Genomic DNA, 17,231 nt, shown 5'->3' on the forward strand with positions numbered 1-17,231 from the left:
TTATACCAGGGCCAGGCTTGTGGTGGCCTCAGCAGTGTTCTGGCTGAATGAATTCAGAGTTTGTTTTGGATTATCAAAACTCCACAACTTTCAATGGGTCACTGTATTACAGTTTCAACAAATGTTAAAAGGCAGATTTGATGAATATGTGAAATTATTTTTTTCTTTTCCCTGCCTATATCAAGAATTTAACAGCCAATAAAGGAAAAAAACCACTGAATAATTTAAGGAGAAAAATGTCTCCAGAGGTCTATATTAACCTGGTTCAATCCAAACATTCTTCTTAATATACATGTCAGTTCCTAAAAAACTGAATATCAGTGAACTGACAAAAAGTACTGTATCCTAGTCACTTTTATTCAGTTTTACCGTTCAGTTATTTTCCCCAACATTTACACTCTGTTTTCTTGATTTAGCACAAAAAGCTCTACATTCTTGCTTTAGGGGTCTCCATTTAGTTTCCAAGAACTTGGTATTTGAATTATAAACTCCAAGGTAAAATGCATTAGTTTACAAATACTTTTATTTACAGAACTGAAGGCACTGGAAGTATTTCTGTTGCTTGCAGTTCATATAAAAGCTTTTTTTGCAAGTCTCTCTGCATTTTGTATTGGCATTTTCCTTTAAATCTGTTAATTTTAGAGACTAGACTTTAACAAAACCAGTTTCAGCTAGAATGAACTTGTGCCTTATCAGAACAGCTGTTTAGTAATGACCATGAAGAGAATGAATGCAGTTTCAGCTAAGCGCATGCCAAGTATTCCGATACAAACACAGGAGCATGATAAGATACATATAAAAGCTTTGCTAATACTCGTGCATGTTCAATTTGCCCATAACTTCGATAGGTTTTCTTTTTTCTACTTCCCTCAAGGAGAGTGATGTCTTAAGTTCACTCGCATGTGTGGGTCCTTTGGGCACTCCTGTATCACAGCTCCTCTCCTCCTGACCCACCTTTCTTTACAAGCCTTTCTTCTACCTACCTACTGTGAAACCAGTGAACCACAGAAGCTGTGGCTTTCTGTGATGTGGTTATTTGCCCAGCCTCTGATCTGATTCTAATAAACAGAGGCAGCTAAGCCAAAGAGAAGAGAGGAATTAAGGAAGTAATAACTTTAAAAACCCTCTTTTCTTGCTTTTCACCCTTTTGTATGAGTTGTGGGGGTAAAGAGAATGTGGTGTTTCACACGAGTGAGGGGGGTTTAGCTGAAGGTCTTTTTTGCACTAAGAACCTCTGTTTCCATAGCCGTGCCTCAGCAACTGATGTTGTGGTTTAGAGGAACAGAAGACAACATCCAGACTGACATACGTGAAGTCAGCATAAGCTACACCATGTTGACATGACACTATCCACGCTATAGATTTAGCTGAATCTTAAATGAGTGGTAATTTTTTTAATTGAGGTGCAATTACATTCAGGGTGCATGTTCTGGTGTAGGTGCGGGCAAAGGTGGACAGGTTTGGAGTACAACAGGGCCTGCCAAAGAGAGTAGAGGCACACCAGCTTGTGATTCTTGGCTTGAAGTCTTTCCTTAATGAAAGCTTAAATTTTTATTTTAATATTTTAAGATGAGTGACTCAATCCCTTAAACATTTCACTATTATTTCTACTGAAATTGGAGTTTTGCAACAAATTTACATCAAATAGAGTTTTGAAACCTATTTAATTTGTTTAGCTTTTTAACGTCTGTTCATGTAAGAGAATGCAAATAGGCAGTTACAGTATGGGCTGGAAATTAATAGATACTTCAACAAAGACATAGGATTAAAACACTTTTATGTTCATGGCATGTAGTTACTAGAACAAAATTGTGACTTCTTCACAGATTTAAGCTTCTTGGTTTTGCTTTCATAGTCCTGACTAAGATTCATAGAAAAGACACCAGGATGCAGAGTATATTTTTGTTTGCCTCCAAACCGAGCAGGCTGCCAGTTGAATACAGAGGTGGCTATGTATTAGAAAGGAAAACTTGGTTTTTATGTCACTTCTGAAATACACAATTTTTTTTTTATTTTTCCTTCTCTTGCTCTACATGCCATTTGAGGCTGGAGCAGAAAAGCAGGAGGTGTACTTTCACAATCCCTCTCCATGCAGGGAAAAGTGCCAAGGTACTCTGAGTAAGAGTTACACAAGCCATACATAATCATCCTGCCACACGCTTCTGTATAGAAGCTAAGTGTTGGGTCATTTTTAATGTGCTGTAGAAATCTCATGTGACTTGCTCAAGGTCACTCTGCAGGCCAGAAGCTATTAAGAATAAAAGTAGTGACTCCTGATACTTTAGAACTGGAAAACCAAACTGCATGCCCCAAAGACCACGAGACGTTCAGATGAGGAGAGACCTCAATATGACCACAGTCTGCACATCACAGACCTGGTTTGCCTTCCCAACCTTCCTCGGGAACTCTGGAGTAGTCATTGTGATTATTCATGACAACATTTTCTCACTCTAAGCTGCTAATTGTCCCACTGTGATCCAACAAGGATATTGATATCAACAACCATTAATATTGGGTAGCAGAATGGGACTCTTCATAGCATCTCTCTCAAACTCTGTTAAAGAGATTACGAAAAATAAATACTGCTAGTACAAACTTCTGAAAATAAACTGGGCTTGTCACAGGAATTACTGATGAATGAAGTTCCTTTTTTTTTTTTTGAGGGGAGTGAACATTTCTATTCTATTTTCATTTTATTGGAAACATTTTTTTGTCAGCTGGCCAATTCAAAACAAGGTTAGCAAAACAAGCCTAAAAATAGTGAAGGTGTAGTACAGCTAAGAAATTGTGAAAGCACTGAGTGAGCTAAAGCTGAATACCTTATTATGTCCCTAGTTGAGCACCACATATATGTCTAAAAATAAATACATGAGTAATAAAATACAAGCCAAAGGCTCAGTGCCTCGGGTGCCTCAGGTCTGTTGGACATGGTTAGATAATTAGCTGACTGTATTTCAGTTAAATCCAGATCTAAATATTAGCCTTGTGGCTTTAACTTTTAAAAATATCTTTTTCTGGCTTTAAATTGTTAGAAAACCAATCTGTGTGGAGAATGAAATGGGTAAGTTGCATCAGGAAGACAAACTTGTAAATATCCAGCTGAATGTCTACCATGAGGCCTCAAAATTCGATACATTTAAAAACAATTGAGAAGATTTTACTTCGGAAGAGAGAATTAACTGAATCTAAGCTCCTGAAGGCTTGTAGCACTGAATGCTTAAGGTATTTGTTTAGTGCTCATAGTAAACATAACGAAATGTTATCTACTCTGGGACACTTTCATGACTTGTGGCTGCTCACTTCCTTCTATTAAATTACACAGTATGTGAAGTTTAGCTGTCAGTGTTTTAAAAAAGAATGCTATCTTTGATATCTAGTGCCGAAAGGAATCAGGTTCTTGTTTCTCTACCTTTTAAAATCACTATTTTTTAAATAACTAGGGAACATGGAGCTTATAGGAATGGTATGGGTCATCCATGTGAAGTCCAGATCAAGGATGTTTTCAGACACTGCTTGTTGATTCAGGTGGGGTTTTTTATGCAGCAGGAAAAAACCTTACCACACAAGGTTTCTCAAGGTTACAGATAACAAAATTTCATATGTAATTATTTTATTTTAGGACAAAAGTATTTAGACCACATCATTTTGTGGGAATGTTTCTGTAGTTCAGGAAGGTGGACTCCATAAGGAAAATAATGAAGTCTGCAAATCAAAAATCTGAAATCCATTACTGTAGATTTTCAAAGGCCTTTCTCCTTCCTCAGGCTGATTTTCAGCCTAGAGCCAGTGGATTGTTGGAGAGCTCAGTCTAGTCACTTGCGGACTGAAGGCAAAGTGGGAGAATACGCTGTGAATGCAGGGCAGCCAGGGCGCGCTGTGCAGTGGGACCTTTAGGAGATGCTGAGAAAAGAAAATGTGAATTTATTGTCTGAGAAGTAAAGGTCTTTCTTTGTAATTTGCAGTGACAATTTAAGTCTCACAATATCCTTTGTGGTCAGTACAGTAAATACTATTCATTTTGTAGATGAGAATACTTGTTTGAGGTTGCGTGGTCAGTTACCAAAAGACCAAGAGAAGGCTGACTCATACAACTGAAACTGAACTTTTAACCTTTTTGAACGACTAATCGCCATGAATTGCAGCATGCATGCTGAGATAAGGCAAGAGCTGCTTAACCTCTTCAGCTAATTCTCTATATGTCTTCTTCCTTATTGCTTCTGTAGACTCTGTTAAAGAAAGAGTTCCTGTTTATTGCTGCTATATCTCTAGTGACTCCTGTTTTCTCACATAATTTCAAATAAGATCAATTAGTAGGAGGTAAGCCAAGATCAGAATGGGTAAGTTCGAGTGCCAAAATTCTCGGAAACTGAAGGCATCTGTGTTTTGGGAAGTCTCCCAAAATTTGGGAGAAGACGGCTGAAGCAGTGCATGCCTATAATAACTATATAAAGAAATGTGCTTAAATTGAAACGTTTGACTTTCTACACACTCAAGGCAGTCTTTCATTAATTCTTCAGAAAATTTTGTTTCTCCAAGTATGCACAGATATTAATTTTTTTTTTCCTGTGTAAATGTTAAAAGTCAGATTTAAGATAAGGTTCAGACCTGAAGCCAAGTATGTCTCCAGATTCTGGATACTTAGTAAGCTGACAGTACTTAAACTAGAACTTGGAAGCTTCTTTTTTTTTTTTTTTTCTTCCTTGTCTTAAGCCTACAGTCAGTTTGGTAAAGGCAAGCTGAAAATCTCACAGCTTTCATTGCATAACATCTGCAAGTTGAAAGGGATCCAGTTCTGGGAATCTGTGTAATCCTGACGTAAGCTTAAAGCTTTGTCTTTGAAGGATGCTTCCAAAGGGAAGTGAAGGGAACTTGGCTGTGAGATCACTGAGTTTGGTTTTATTTTATTTTTTTTGTGTCCAAGCTGGTGAAAAGTAAATATCAGAAGGTATCAGCACTGTTTCGCATGCAGATGGCATCAATGTCAGCTGTCTTCTAAAAGTTTGCATCGGCTAGTACTGAGAAGCTACACTTCATCTCTCACTTGTCTCAAGCCACCATTTCAAGTACTATTAAATAACAGCAGTGGTCAGCAGAATTAGCTTAAAAAATTTTTTTGAATGAAACAGGTTTTAATCTCAAATCTAAGTTTTATACGTTTGTATACACATAGTAAAACTAAGACCCCAATAATTTGCTCAGTGAGGGCTCTGATTAAGTCCTTTTTGTTTGCATTGTAGATGAACACAAACCAGTTCAACCTTTTTTTAAAGTTGAAAACAACTGTGTCCTTTTCTTGCTGTGCTATTTGGACTATTTGATAGAATCATATGAAGAAGAATCAAATTACTTTCTTCCAGAAGAAGGGAGGGGATAAAAAAACAACCAGCCAAGTTGATTAATTTCCTTTGACTAGCTCCTTCCAGCTCAGCCTCTAGTGGCTCTGCATCTTATGTTCTGTCTCTTCTTAGTAATTTTAATCAAGACTGAAATCTAAATTCTTTATTTTGAAATGCTTTGCATTCAGGATGAATAATGGGACTTGCCAAAACTGGTGGTGCTTGGTCTGTGGTGTGACTGGATTAGGTTACCTGTCTTAGGCCGGTTATGGTGGCCCTCCTTTCTAAGAAGTGCCTTGGGAATATGCTCCGTTCCGGTTAAATCGTTCTTTCCTGGTCATGTGCAGGGCGTACCCATTCACTACCTATTCAGCCAGATGAAAGGAAGGCCTTGAAGGCCTGCAAGATGGAATCTAGGAGTGGGTTCATGCCATCAGAGCCCTTGCTCATCAACATGAAGAGCCGCGCTGCAGTGTCTGAGGAGCTCCTTGTAAAGGTGGCAGCTCTGATGGGGTGGACTGCATCTGTGGCAGCAGCTTACTCCTAGGTGCTGTCTTTCCTGAATGGAGGCTTCTTTTACAGATGTGTCTCTTGTCTTTATTTTAGTCAGTTCCTGAGGCAGGAAGGGGGACCAGGTATGTGTCCATCTTCTGCTGGGGAGGAACTTGGTGGTTTAAGTGACCAGAAAAACTGTGTATTCCTCACATCTTTAGAAGTAATTTATAAAGACTTTTGTGATAACTACGCTTGGAAGGGCTTGCATTAATCTGAGCTTAATAAACGTTTGTGAGCATTGGATCAGCTGTACACTGAGGAAAAATCTTCCAGTGAAGAAGACTTTTTATTGAAAACACCTGTGTCATCTGTCTGCAGTTGAGCTGTTTTTGTGGTTTGATGCAGCAGAGTGTATGCTAAATATCTTTATACAGCAAAAAGTCACCACAATAAAAACTGGATTGAAAAATCTAACTTTACCTTTGAGTAGCAGATACAGTCAGAGTTTTCCTTGAGATTTTGAAATTACTTTGTTTCTTGCCACAGAAGAGAACCAGCACTGCTGAAGTAGCATAGAAGAGGAACAGGTATAAAATAAAAACAATTTGCAGTAGCAAATTCAGGAGTTTCAGGTTCTTTAGATAGCTGAAGATGTATCTGTATTTAGGATAAAACTCAGTCAAACCAAAACTCTGACTATTCTGAGACTGAGTGCTCTCCTAAGATGCAGATGCTAAATTACATTACATAAATATCTTGCATATTGCAAATATCTAGATGATTTAGCAAAACTCTTCTGGAAAGTTAATTCTGAAAGATATAGCTTCACTGATGTTCTGGTGGTTTAGATCCAGTAAGATAATTATTAATAAAATAATAATTTTGCTCAGTGTTTAATCTTATTGCTAATGTGTGTGTGCTTTTAATTATTTTAGGAAATCTATCAGTGGTGTGGCTCATCATGCAATAAATACGAGCGGTTGAAGGCTACTCAAGTTGCTATTGGCATTCGGGACAATGAACGAAATGGAAGGTCTAAATTAATTACCGTGGAAGAAGGGAGTGAACCATACCAGCTCACAAAGGTATTGTAATATGCATACCAGTTACTAAAATAGCTGTGAATAAAATGTTTTTACACCTCAGGAACTTAAATAGGATTGGGCTCAAGCCTTGTGTTCTTTAAGGACTCCAGGAAGTCAGATTTAGGTTATGGTAGGCCAGTTTATACTACTTTTCCCTCCTTATCCAAGCAGTGTTAAGTTTATTGGGCAGTAGAGTCTGAGATAATTAACCATCTGAGAATACTTTTTCAAGTACTAAATTTTGCGCTTTTGGATTAGACATAGGGTGATTGACTTAGCCATAGGGTGACTGAATTAACAGCACAGCTCGTACCCGAACCACGCTATCTACTCCGTATGAGGGAAGAGAAGCATTGAGGTGAGCCAGCACCGAACCAGAGGACGTACATAGAATTACTGTGCCTAGGATGTCAACAAACGTAGCAAATTGCATGGAGATGCATGGGGCCAAGCACGCCGCTTTGCATCACCACTTCTATTATGATCTCCTGTGCAGCTAACCCCTAGTAACCCTACTGAGCCCATTCCTCGTACGTTTAGAAAATTTAACCTTTTTCTTAAACACCAGAATTTAGATGTCATAACTCAGTCTATCAAAGTAGATTGAAAAACAAAATATTCCCCAATTTATGGAGTTGTCAGAACTTGAAAAAATTGAGTACTGATGTGTTGTTGCAGGCTGCATACTAATAAAAGCGTTGTCACTTGGCATTTGTGTGCTAATTTAAGCTTCTTCCATTCATCCTCTAAAAAAGCACAAGGGAAGCAGGGTCATAAAGCAGTCCCTCAATAAAATGGAAAATGTACAATTTGAATGTTATTTTGTACCTCGGATTAACTTCAGGAAGTAATGCTAATGGTGCATGCAGGTATGCCATTATTTTTGATGGTGCTTACACTTGGTTTTGTCACACAAACTGTAACTAGTTATGGCCTAAGCAGCAAAACATGCCAGGTGTTGAGCTGCCAGCCCGTGGCCATGCTAGCTGTGGTGATGCCTTTGGATAATCTGTCCCTCTGCCGGCAAAGACTTTTTGCCTGTGGGTGTGAGTACAGATGTGGCTGTGCTTAGAAGTAGGGGAGGTGGCACCCAGTGCACCAGAGATTTTTGAAGGAAGAAAAAACAAAACAAAACAAAACAAAAAGAAACCAACCAATCCTCTATCTGGCTTTTGCTTCCGTGTACAGACTTCTCACACAGGTTCTGATGTGGCACACATTTTACACCTAAAACTTCTGTGAAAAGAGCACAAGTTGGCAATTAGAGCCCAACCTCCTGCTCCTTAATTGAATCACGGTATTGTGTTGCAGCCCGCGGCTGGGTGCCACTGTGGGAACCTGCTGGCAAGGTCCCCTGGCAGCAGCCTCCCAGGGCCCAGCCCATCCCAGGGTTACTGCTCCAGGCTCTGCACGGGACTTCTGATAAGCTCACGTCTGAGTTCGGGAGCATTGATCAGAACAGCTGCACTTTGTACCTCTTGCCTAAGGTACAGATGCAGATGGGAAGTCAGACTGCTGTGCCACTGCAGGGACGGCCGTCAGGCGGCCAGCTGCCTCCTCCCCTGACAGGCTATAAGCGACACAGATATGCTGGCCTCACCCCTGCATCTCTTTGCCAGATTTTTTTTTCCCAGCTGAGTGCAACTGTTGTTTTGTAGCAACCTTGACACATGATTAAGAGCAGGAAAAACGCCAAGGCTGCATTTTGATCCTGCAGTGCATTGTTATTGCATCAGGGAGTAAGCCTTTTTTTCACTTGCTGAGCAGCGTATGAAGAAGTTTCTGCTTTTCCTTTTGGATTGTGAATGCAGAGGGAAGAAAAATGGGTAGTTCAGTGCAAGTAGGTTCGTGGCTTTTATCGCCGCCACCATAATGAGCCTGATTTGAGTGAGTTTGTCAGCAACCAGGGCTTACCTTCTAGTCTGTATCATCCTAGGAAAATATGCTTTTGGAAGTGCTGCTCACATAACGGCATTTGCAGCTTGGCCGTGGCTTCCGCAGTCCAAGCTGTGAAATGTGCTGCTAATAAGCTGGGAAGCTAGTTAACCTCACAAATATGTAAAAGATATTAATCCCAATTCCTGCTCAAATTGTATCCAGTTCCTGGTGCTCTTCATTTTGATTTTTCCTTGCTCCCACAAAATTGTCTCTAACTTGCTGTAGCATTTGCTGGGGCTGACTGCTCTGAATCCAGCATTGTGCCTGTTTCTTCCCTCCGCATCAGGAAGGATGGATTTTTGCAATCTCTGGCTTTCTTAGAAAAAGGTTGATTTATTTTCTAGGGAAAAGAATTATGTACTTTAGATATTCATTTTGTCACCCAGTATGCCACTGAAATCAGAATGAGATTTCCTAAAATTACCTCCTCTGATAAATGTCAGGAATGATTCCCCCTCCTGTGAGCTAGAAATCTGCTTCCATATCAGTGGCTAAACTTGCTCGTGCAGCACTGCTAGAAAAGTCTTCACCAAGCAGGGGCTGACATACCCGTCACAAGTACCAATGGAAAGAGTTAATAGTGATCTTATCCCTACTCTCTAAGCACAGAGTTGTCACTCCCAGGCAGTAAAGCAAGAGCGCTGTGCCTACACCCCACCGTGGAGGCAAGGCACAGGCTGATTCAACAAACCTTGCCGTGGGATTAGCAGAGGCAGCAGTGGCCATGCCGGGCTGGTGTTTCCCAGCCAGCCTGCTTTCCTGTTGAGAGCTGGGCAGCTGCGGGTGAGGTGAACTAGTCTGACAAGGGTGCTTGCCTGCTCCCAACTACCATTTTTAGCAAGAACTGGGAACAGGCTGGCACTGCTTGAACAATTTCCCCATGGGAGAGAGCTGTCTGGAGCACGCTGTAGGGCTGGATGGACTGCAGTGGTAGGCCAGCAAGATGCAGCTCGTTCACCCTAGGAAAGCAGAGTGGCTAGAAACAGCAGCAGTTTTGACAGCAGCAAGCTCTGTTTTCATCTGCTGTAGTGACCAGAGGCCACTTGGGAACACACAGGGACCGTCCTGTGCTCGCGCTCAGGAAATGCGGCGTGTCTGGAAAGCTCAGACCTGCGGTGGGTGCACGTGCACGTATCTCTTAAGATACTTCAGGAATCACTAGAACTCTCCGACTGCGAAGATGAGACAGAAACTTTCTGTGCAAGCACATCACAAGTACTCAGCCTAGCTGGTTTCACCTCTGCGTTTGCACTTTAGGTGAGGTACTGACTGGCAGGTTTAAATAAGCAGTGCTGTATAGGGTTGCTGCCTTGGAAATCTAAAAATTAAGCTGACCACCTTGGACGAATTGCTGCTGCTGCTGCTCAGTGACTGTGACTGGTCTCCACAGTTGCAGATGCCCATAGTAAAATCCACCAGAGGCCAACTCTGCTGATTTTCACAGGTAAACAGCTGAATAGACTTACTCATCCTGCTGAATCTTAGGCCTGAGTGTTCAAATTGTGTTGCAGGAGGTTTTTCATCTGCATGGGACCAATCCAAAAATAGGTCTTAGCAATGCATGAGTCAGTTTGATTGCTCTAGAGTGACCATGTTAGTGTTAGAGCTAACAATGCTGCTTTTTTTTTTTCTTCTTTGACCAAAAGAAGCACTAAATAGATGGTTTCAGAGCTAACCTAGGACCAAAACCTTCTAGGGTCAGTTGCTAGCCCTGTCAGAAACCCTCTTGGGCTGGCAGCACTGACACTGATGCTTGTCCTTCTGACTGCTTGCACAGCAGTGAGCAGAGATCTCGCAGCACTGCGTTTGTGTACCCAAGAGGTGGCTGAGGTCTGAGAGTGCAGCCACAGTTAACACCTAGCCATCCTCACGGCAGACAATTTTCTAACTGGAACCTCTGCCCTAATTCTGAAGAAAGGACAAAACTGGGGAAGCTAAATTTTAAACTTAGTTTCCCATGATCTCATTACTCAGCACTGTGTGAAATGGTGAGTGGGATGAGTGACTGACTGAGGTACCCTGTTTTCTTTTCTTCAGGGAAGTTATTGTCCACTATTTGGCTGGTGAATGTGTAAGCTGCACTTCTGTTTTCAGAGTAAAGGCCAAAGAAGGAATTGGAAATACCTGGTTTTGTGAAGTTTCCTAGTCAGTCAGCAAGCTGAAACTGCTTGCAATAATGCAGGAAACACGGAAATTCAGTTCTGAGTCACCCAAGGGAACGATGCAAAGCATCCAATCCTCCGTGCGTAGCGTACCAGCACCTTGATCTGGTTTCATACATCTAGAGATGAAGTAGGAGAAGAAGAGAAAGTGTTATTATATTTGTTTTACTATATTTGTGTAATTGGAAATATTAAATAAATATATTAGACACCCGATAAGATTTTTAGATTTACAGTGCTGTTCTGACTACATAGATTGATCTCCCTGTCATACATTTTAAGCATCTCAGGCACCTGTGACAGTCTGTGTGCAGGGTATAAGAGCCTATGCAAAGGTAGGATAGACTGATATTTAACTAAACTAAGTATAGAGCCTGCATTTGTCCCTTCTATTTAATCGTAAGTATTCAGCTAACAGGATGGTTCTGTTTTCTCTGCAGACAAAACTGATTCTTAGGACTGTTTTCTTGTTCCCCTACAAATTATTCCCTTAAATCTGAAGCTTATGGTAGCATGTGATTGCTGCAGTTTTTACTGCTGAGGCTTTTGGCTTTTGTTTCATTGTTTTAAAGATTTTTAATATTCATGGCTGAAATAATGAAACCTGAGAAACATGACTGCTGAGGTCTAAAACCACAAGAAAATGAAGGATCATGTTAGTACTCATCTTTGAAATCATTCTTCTGCCTTTAAACAAAAAATGGCTCGACTTTTGTTTGCTCAGCATTTTCATTTGTCATTAGCCTGGTTTTGCTGGAGTTCTAGTGGCCTTACAACAGCAGAATGTAAACTCACTTCTCATAAAATACTTGTATAAATATTCATCTAGTTTAAATATTGAGCAACAGAGGGAATCTCTTCCTCCTTTCTGATAATGCAGCCTTTCTCCTCCCTCCTTTTTCTTTCAGTCTCCTAAGAAATGCTTCATCCTGACAATTCCTGAATGTCATTGTGTTCAGTGATAATTGGTTTTGCCTGTGGTGTGAATAAATACTATGCACAAAGGTATGGGAATGCCTTGATCGTATTACAGCCAGTCACACCTTTCCACCTGTAACTGGAAAGGGACTGGTAGCGCTACACAGTGCTAACTCAGTCATGTGGATAAAATCTCAAGGGCGGAGAAATTTAAGAGCCCATTGCAAATGTAGGTTACAGAGGAGACCCAAATAACGTAAACGTCACTACAACCTCAAGCTCCAGTAAATCTTAAATTACCTGGATACGTGTCTGGGCATATGGACAGAAGAGCAGGACCACCTCCTTCTTCCTTGTTAAATTCAAGCCCCTAAAAATGATTTGATACAAAACAAAGATAATTTCTAAGAGCAGCACAGAGCAGTGAGGTAGTTGGGAAAAACAAAAGCTTGCTGTGACTTGTGACCAGCATAAATGGGTTTAACAGTGCAAGGGCATGCTTCTCTGAAGGAGCTAGGCAGGTTCCTGCAGTCTCTCGTCCTGTCACGTGGATCATTGCATAAGGCTTTAAGGGCAGCACATGCCCCACCAGTTTGGTACCTGCCTTCCCTTCAAACTATAGGTCAAATTTAGCCCTCAGGAAGTTAAATACACTTCTTTACTGGAATGGTTTGGGATATATGCAGGTGTCATCAAGAACATGATTTGGGTCTTGCCATTTTGAACAGTGAGAGTTTGTAGGATATGAACTCGAAGTAGTCTAGGGGGAAAAATACTACATATGCTTGTGCACCTTTCACAGCAACATCTGTCCAATCTGAAGAGTGGCAGTTTATTAATCATTACACCGTTAAATTAGAATTTATGATGGGCTATGAATGCGGATACAAAGTACAAACCCTTTGTCCCTGCAGGGAGCCAGTTTCAAGCTGCCAAAACCAGGCGTCCCGTTTTCTTTCTAATTACTGAGTGTATCTCCTTCATTAAGGACAGTCCTTTTTCTTGATGCAAATTTCCATTTAAAGGACTAATTATGCCACCTGTACTCAGACATAAACACGCATGGCCTGGATTTCAGTATGGCTTAGCTGCTTTGCACCAGCTGAGCATTTGGCCCGGTGTTTTCCCCAGGCCCAGGTTGTAAATCAGCAGGGGGTTTGCCCGAGAATGGCAGAGGCTGGTAAGGAGGAATCTTCAGCAACGTTGTGAGTTACCCGTAATGTTCTTCAAGCTGCAGTTTTCAATCTTGGATGCCTGAAGCCACATACTTAAATGACAGGGAACTGAACAGGAACTGCAGGTGGCAAGTACATCTGAAAGTCAGGCTTTTAATTAAGTCTCTAAATACAAATTTCAGTGCTTGCATTAGAAATTTTACTTCAGAAAATGTTCAGGCATGTCGTACCGCATGGCATGAACTACATAGTTTAAGAACAGCTCTAATAATAGATGGTTTTCTTGTGCTGGGAAAAATGCTTCTGCACTAGGTATTTTAGTGAATTTCTAAAATCGTAATGAATTTCTGGAAGTGCTTGGAATTAAATTATAACGTGTCTCGTTTGCATTCTTGTGGGTGAGAAAACCACTCATCTTTGTTATGTTTTCTCCAGCAGCTGTAGTGCTTGCAGGGTTACCATGTTAGTCAATTATAATCTTATAATTACATGTTAGAATATTAATGGAGTTTGTAATGGCTTTTTTCCTTTCTGTGCTAGACTATCAAGAAATCTATTGATGAAAAACCACTATAATTTTCAGTTATTAAATGAGCACAATTAAGAAGACAAGGCCAACGAAAAGAGTTGTTAGCAGTTATCTCCAAGTGGAGTTGTTAGCAGTTATTTCTATGTACTGTCTAGCAACAGGGGGATTTAATGGAGAAGAACTGAAAGGGCAGAATTGCCTTGCTATATAAAGAGCTCAGAGATATGCTGTCCCTGGAATCCAGCATCTCCCCAAGACAAATACACCTTGAAAGGCGTGTTGGGTTTTTTTCTTGGTGGTTTTTTTTTTTTCCTTGGTTTTTATACAGGTCTGATTCATCCCAGCCCCTGTGCAAAGCAGCTCTTAAGGGATCTCTGCTTAAGGTTGCCTTTGAATTTTCTTAAGTGGAAGGTCTGAAGTGCAGGAAGGGCTCAGGGGAGAAAACTTTTGTAGGTTGTTTGTTTTTTCAGAGGAGTCTGGATATGCACGGATTGCTGTTCTTAACCAGGCGATATAACACTGGAGCAAAAGTCTTCTCACATCCGGGCAAGGTTGAAGAACAGCTGTATAGAAGAAATGTGTTGTGGGATCAGTTTCAGTATTTCCACCACCACTGACTGTATAACACTGAAGAAATATGTAAATGTAACTGTTGTGTTCACTGCAAAGCAGATTACTAGGGCCAAGTCTTTTGCTCCCATAACTGCCTATGACTTTGATACTACCTGCCTTTGCCTGTAAAAATAAGAGGTAGATAAAATTACATGAGACGGATTTAAAAAATGGAGTAATCAGTGGTTCGAGTTCTGATTTTTTAAGAGCTGTAAATCAAAGCCCCTTTGAGCATATTGTCTCCTCTAAATAAATTTTGAGGAGGTGTAGGGACTTAAAAACAGACATCAGTTAGTGGACCTAAACTAGCAGGTGGAAACGATTTTCAAAGAGCTAAGCAGGACGTATCTCCTATATAACCAGGGGAAAGCAACATTCTTGCTCTTTTTCTGTCCTAATAAATATTTAATTGATTTCAAGCTTCATCAGGAGGCATTAGAGAAAATTTATCAAAATAATCTCTGGTTATTAACATTAGAGCCCAAATCTGTGCTCTGTCAAGAATGCAAGAGTTTGGGTGTCATACCAGAGAGGATCCCCTGGTATAACTGATCTATTGGGCTCTATGGGACTGGAAATGCTGAGCTTGTGAATACAGACAGTGGTGCACTGGGAAAATATCTCAGTGCCCTGAGTAGCTTTTTCCACCTTCCCATCTCATGGACTGAGCGCTGAAACACCTTGCTGCAGCTCCCTCTGCTCACTCTGATGTTGCTAGGTATTACAGCTGCCTGCTTCTCCCTCCAGCCACTCTAGTTCCCCTGGGAACACTGGTTTTCTAGCAGGGTGGTTGGTTGCCAATCGCCTGCTGCTTCCTCCAGCTTGCTCCCTGCTGCTTCAAGCTCCACAGGGTATTTGCCATACTCTTCCTTTCACCCCACTATTGCTATAGACCAGCCTGCCACAGCCCCGGCACCAGCCTGCGTGGTGGCACTGCAAATGCCCAGCTGCAAAAATATGGGTGCTTACAAAACAAAAAGCTGGGAGTTTTCTGAATTTTAGCAGGTAGTGTCTGAGCCTCCCTGTTGGCGCTAGTTACTTGAATTATTACCGTTAATTATTTTCCAACACATAAGCATGCATTAACTGTCATGCAGCTCATACAGGGTTTTTTTATCCATAAAGCTTTCAAACAGAGATCTGCAAAGCTACAGAGGTGTCAGTGTGTGCCTGACTTTATGTCCCAGTAAAGCAGAAAAACCAGGCATCTCAAGCATACATCCAAGTCTCTGCAGGATTTGAGTCTCATTTCTAACACTTCTGCTGGTATCAGAGCAGTATATAACAAAGGAGTAAGATTTAAAAAATGAGGCAGAAAGGATTAGTATAAATGCAAAAAAAGATGTAGGGGGGATTACTTACTGTATTTTTAATTATGCTGCAGGTAGGCAGGTGGCTGACCAGCTCAGTTCTCGATGTTCAGTGGCAGTAATGGTTACAAAAAGTCTTGTGTTTGCATAGTTACTGCCAGTCGCTCCCCTAGTTTCTTTAGCGTGGGATCGCTGTTCATCTTGAAGGCGCTTGAAGATAACATAGGCTGGGGTTTTCCTCAGCTCATTTCACGCACAGTTTCCATGTAAATAGCTAGCTTAGATACTGTCAGCTGTGCAGTCCCGGCAGGACAGAAGGTGGCTTTTTTACCTCGGAGGTGAACTATTGAAAAACATCCAATGTGTACTCTCAAGACTGATCTAGATACTTTTTTTTGTGAAAATGTTATCTGTGGCCTGTTTCACAGAGCAGAAAATCAGTGTTAGAATATTGTTCTCATACTAGTAAAGGCTTTATATTCAAATTATCCCAGACAGATATGCAAAGTTGCAAATATTGTGTGAAAAGCTGTCTAAGCCTAATGTCCTGTTTTTAGGAAGTTAAGCATAGAGCTATGAATAAAATTATGATTTGCATTTGAAATTCCTGAGACAACAGAAACTGGCTAAAAATGTAGGCCATAATTCCTGCGTCAAAAGTGCCATGAGCAACTGATGCTTTTTTGCTATTTTATAGCAACCTGACTGCATATAGATCAGGTTTAGACCTTAATACCAGAAAGTCTTTTTGATAAATTCCATGGTAAACCCTCAAATATTAACAGCATACCAGAACAATTTGTTAACATAAAACATCCTTTTGTCCGCTGCTTAGTGCATTATGGCTGTTTCCATCTTATTTTCAATCTCTGTTTAGGCAGGTGGGAGGTCTTCTGCTCAAGGTGAGAGTGTAATGACATCTGTTGTTGCTGGCATTGCCAGTGAGAGGCAATTTCAGGCAGAAATCCTGCTGGCTACCTGGGAGCAGTTTAGCAAAAGGATTTTTATTTTTTTTTTCCTGATGGAAGTGTAATTTTTTCTAAGACAATGAATGTTTGCTCAGGTTGATGGAAAGAGCTCCAGGTTACAATAAGCAGTGAAATAAGCATGTTCGGCTATTCATAATCTGACCAATGTCAAAAGTCAGTTTTGTCTGGAGCAGAACATCCTCTGCAGTGATTGTGCTGCGGCAGGAGAACCAGTAAGCTAAAATGATTAGAAGTGAAACTGTGGCCAGTTCCTTAAGCAGCAAAGCCCTAAAGCCACCTTTTCCCAATGAGCCTCAGGGTGTATGTCTGTGCCGGTACCCAGCGTCAGCCAGGTGGTTACGAGCCTGCGTCATGTTCACCCTTTCCTCTCTCTGCTGGATTTTTCCCTTTTTCAGGATACTGGAGTAGATATTTGAGGCAGTATTTATTTGAGAGAGACATTCCTTGTAACACTTTTCTTGGCTTCGGAGGTTAATAAAAATCTAAGCCTTTATCTGCCAATGAGTTCACGCTGTGCCAATAGTTCAGGCCTATTGTCCTGCACGGAGGGTTTATTCTCTGTCACAGCCTACATGTGTACCTTGAGTTTGCAGGAGCAGGATATACTTGCTTATGTCAGAGCGTTGAAGAAAGTAAATGATGAGACTGATTGTTTTCCAAAAGTATGAAGTGATAAAATGTC

General features: G+C 40.9%; 1 protein-coding gene across 3 annotated transcripts in view; it reads left to right on the forward strand.

The window, feature by feature from the left end:
- The window catches only part of SCIN (scinderin), a 76,023-nt gene that overhangs the window by 37,224 nt on the left and 21,568 nt on the right, over positions 1–17,231 (forward strand). For all 3 annotated transcript variants that reach the window (XM_074574769.1, XM_074574770.1, XM_074574768.1), the window contains one exon: positions 6,767–6,916. In XM_074574769.1, coding sequence (XP_074430870.1) covers positions 6,767–6,916 — 150 coding nt within the window. The remainder of the gene's footprint in view (positions 1–6,766; positions 6,917–17,231) is intronic.

This window comes from Larus michahellis, chromosome 2 (genome assembly GCF_964199755.1).
Source record: "Larus michahellis chromosome 2, bLarMic1.1, whole genome shotgun sequence".
Lineage (NCBI taxonomy): Eukaryota > Metazoa > Chordata > Aves > Charadriiformes > Laridae > Larus > Larus michahellis.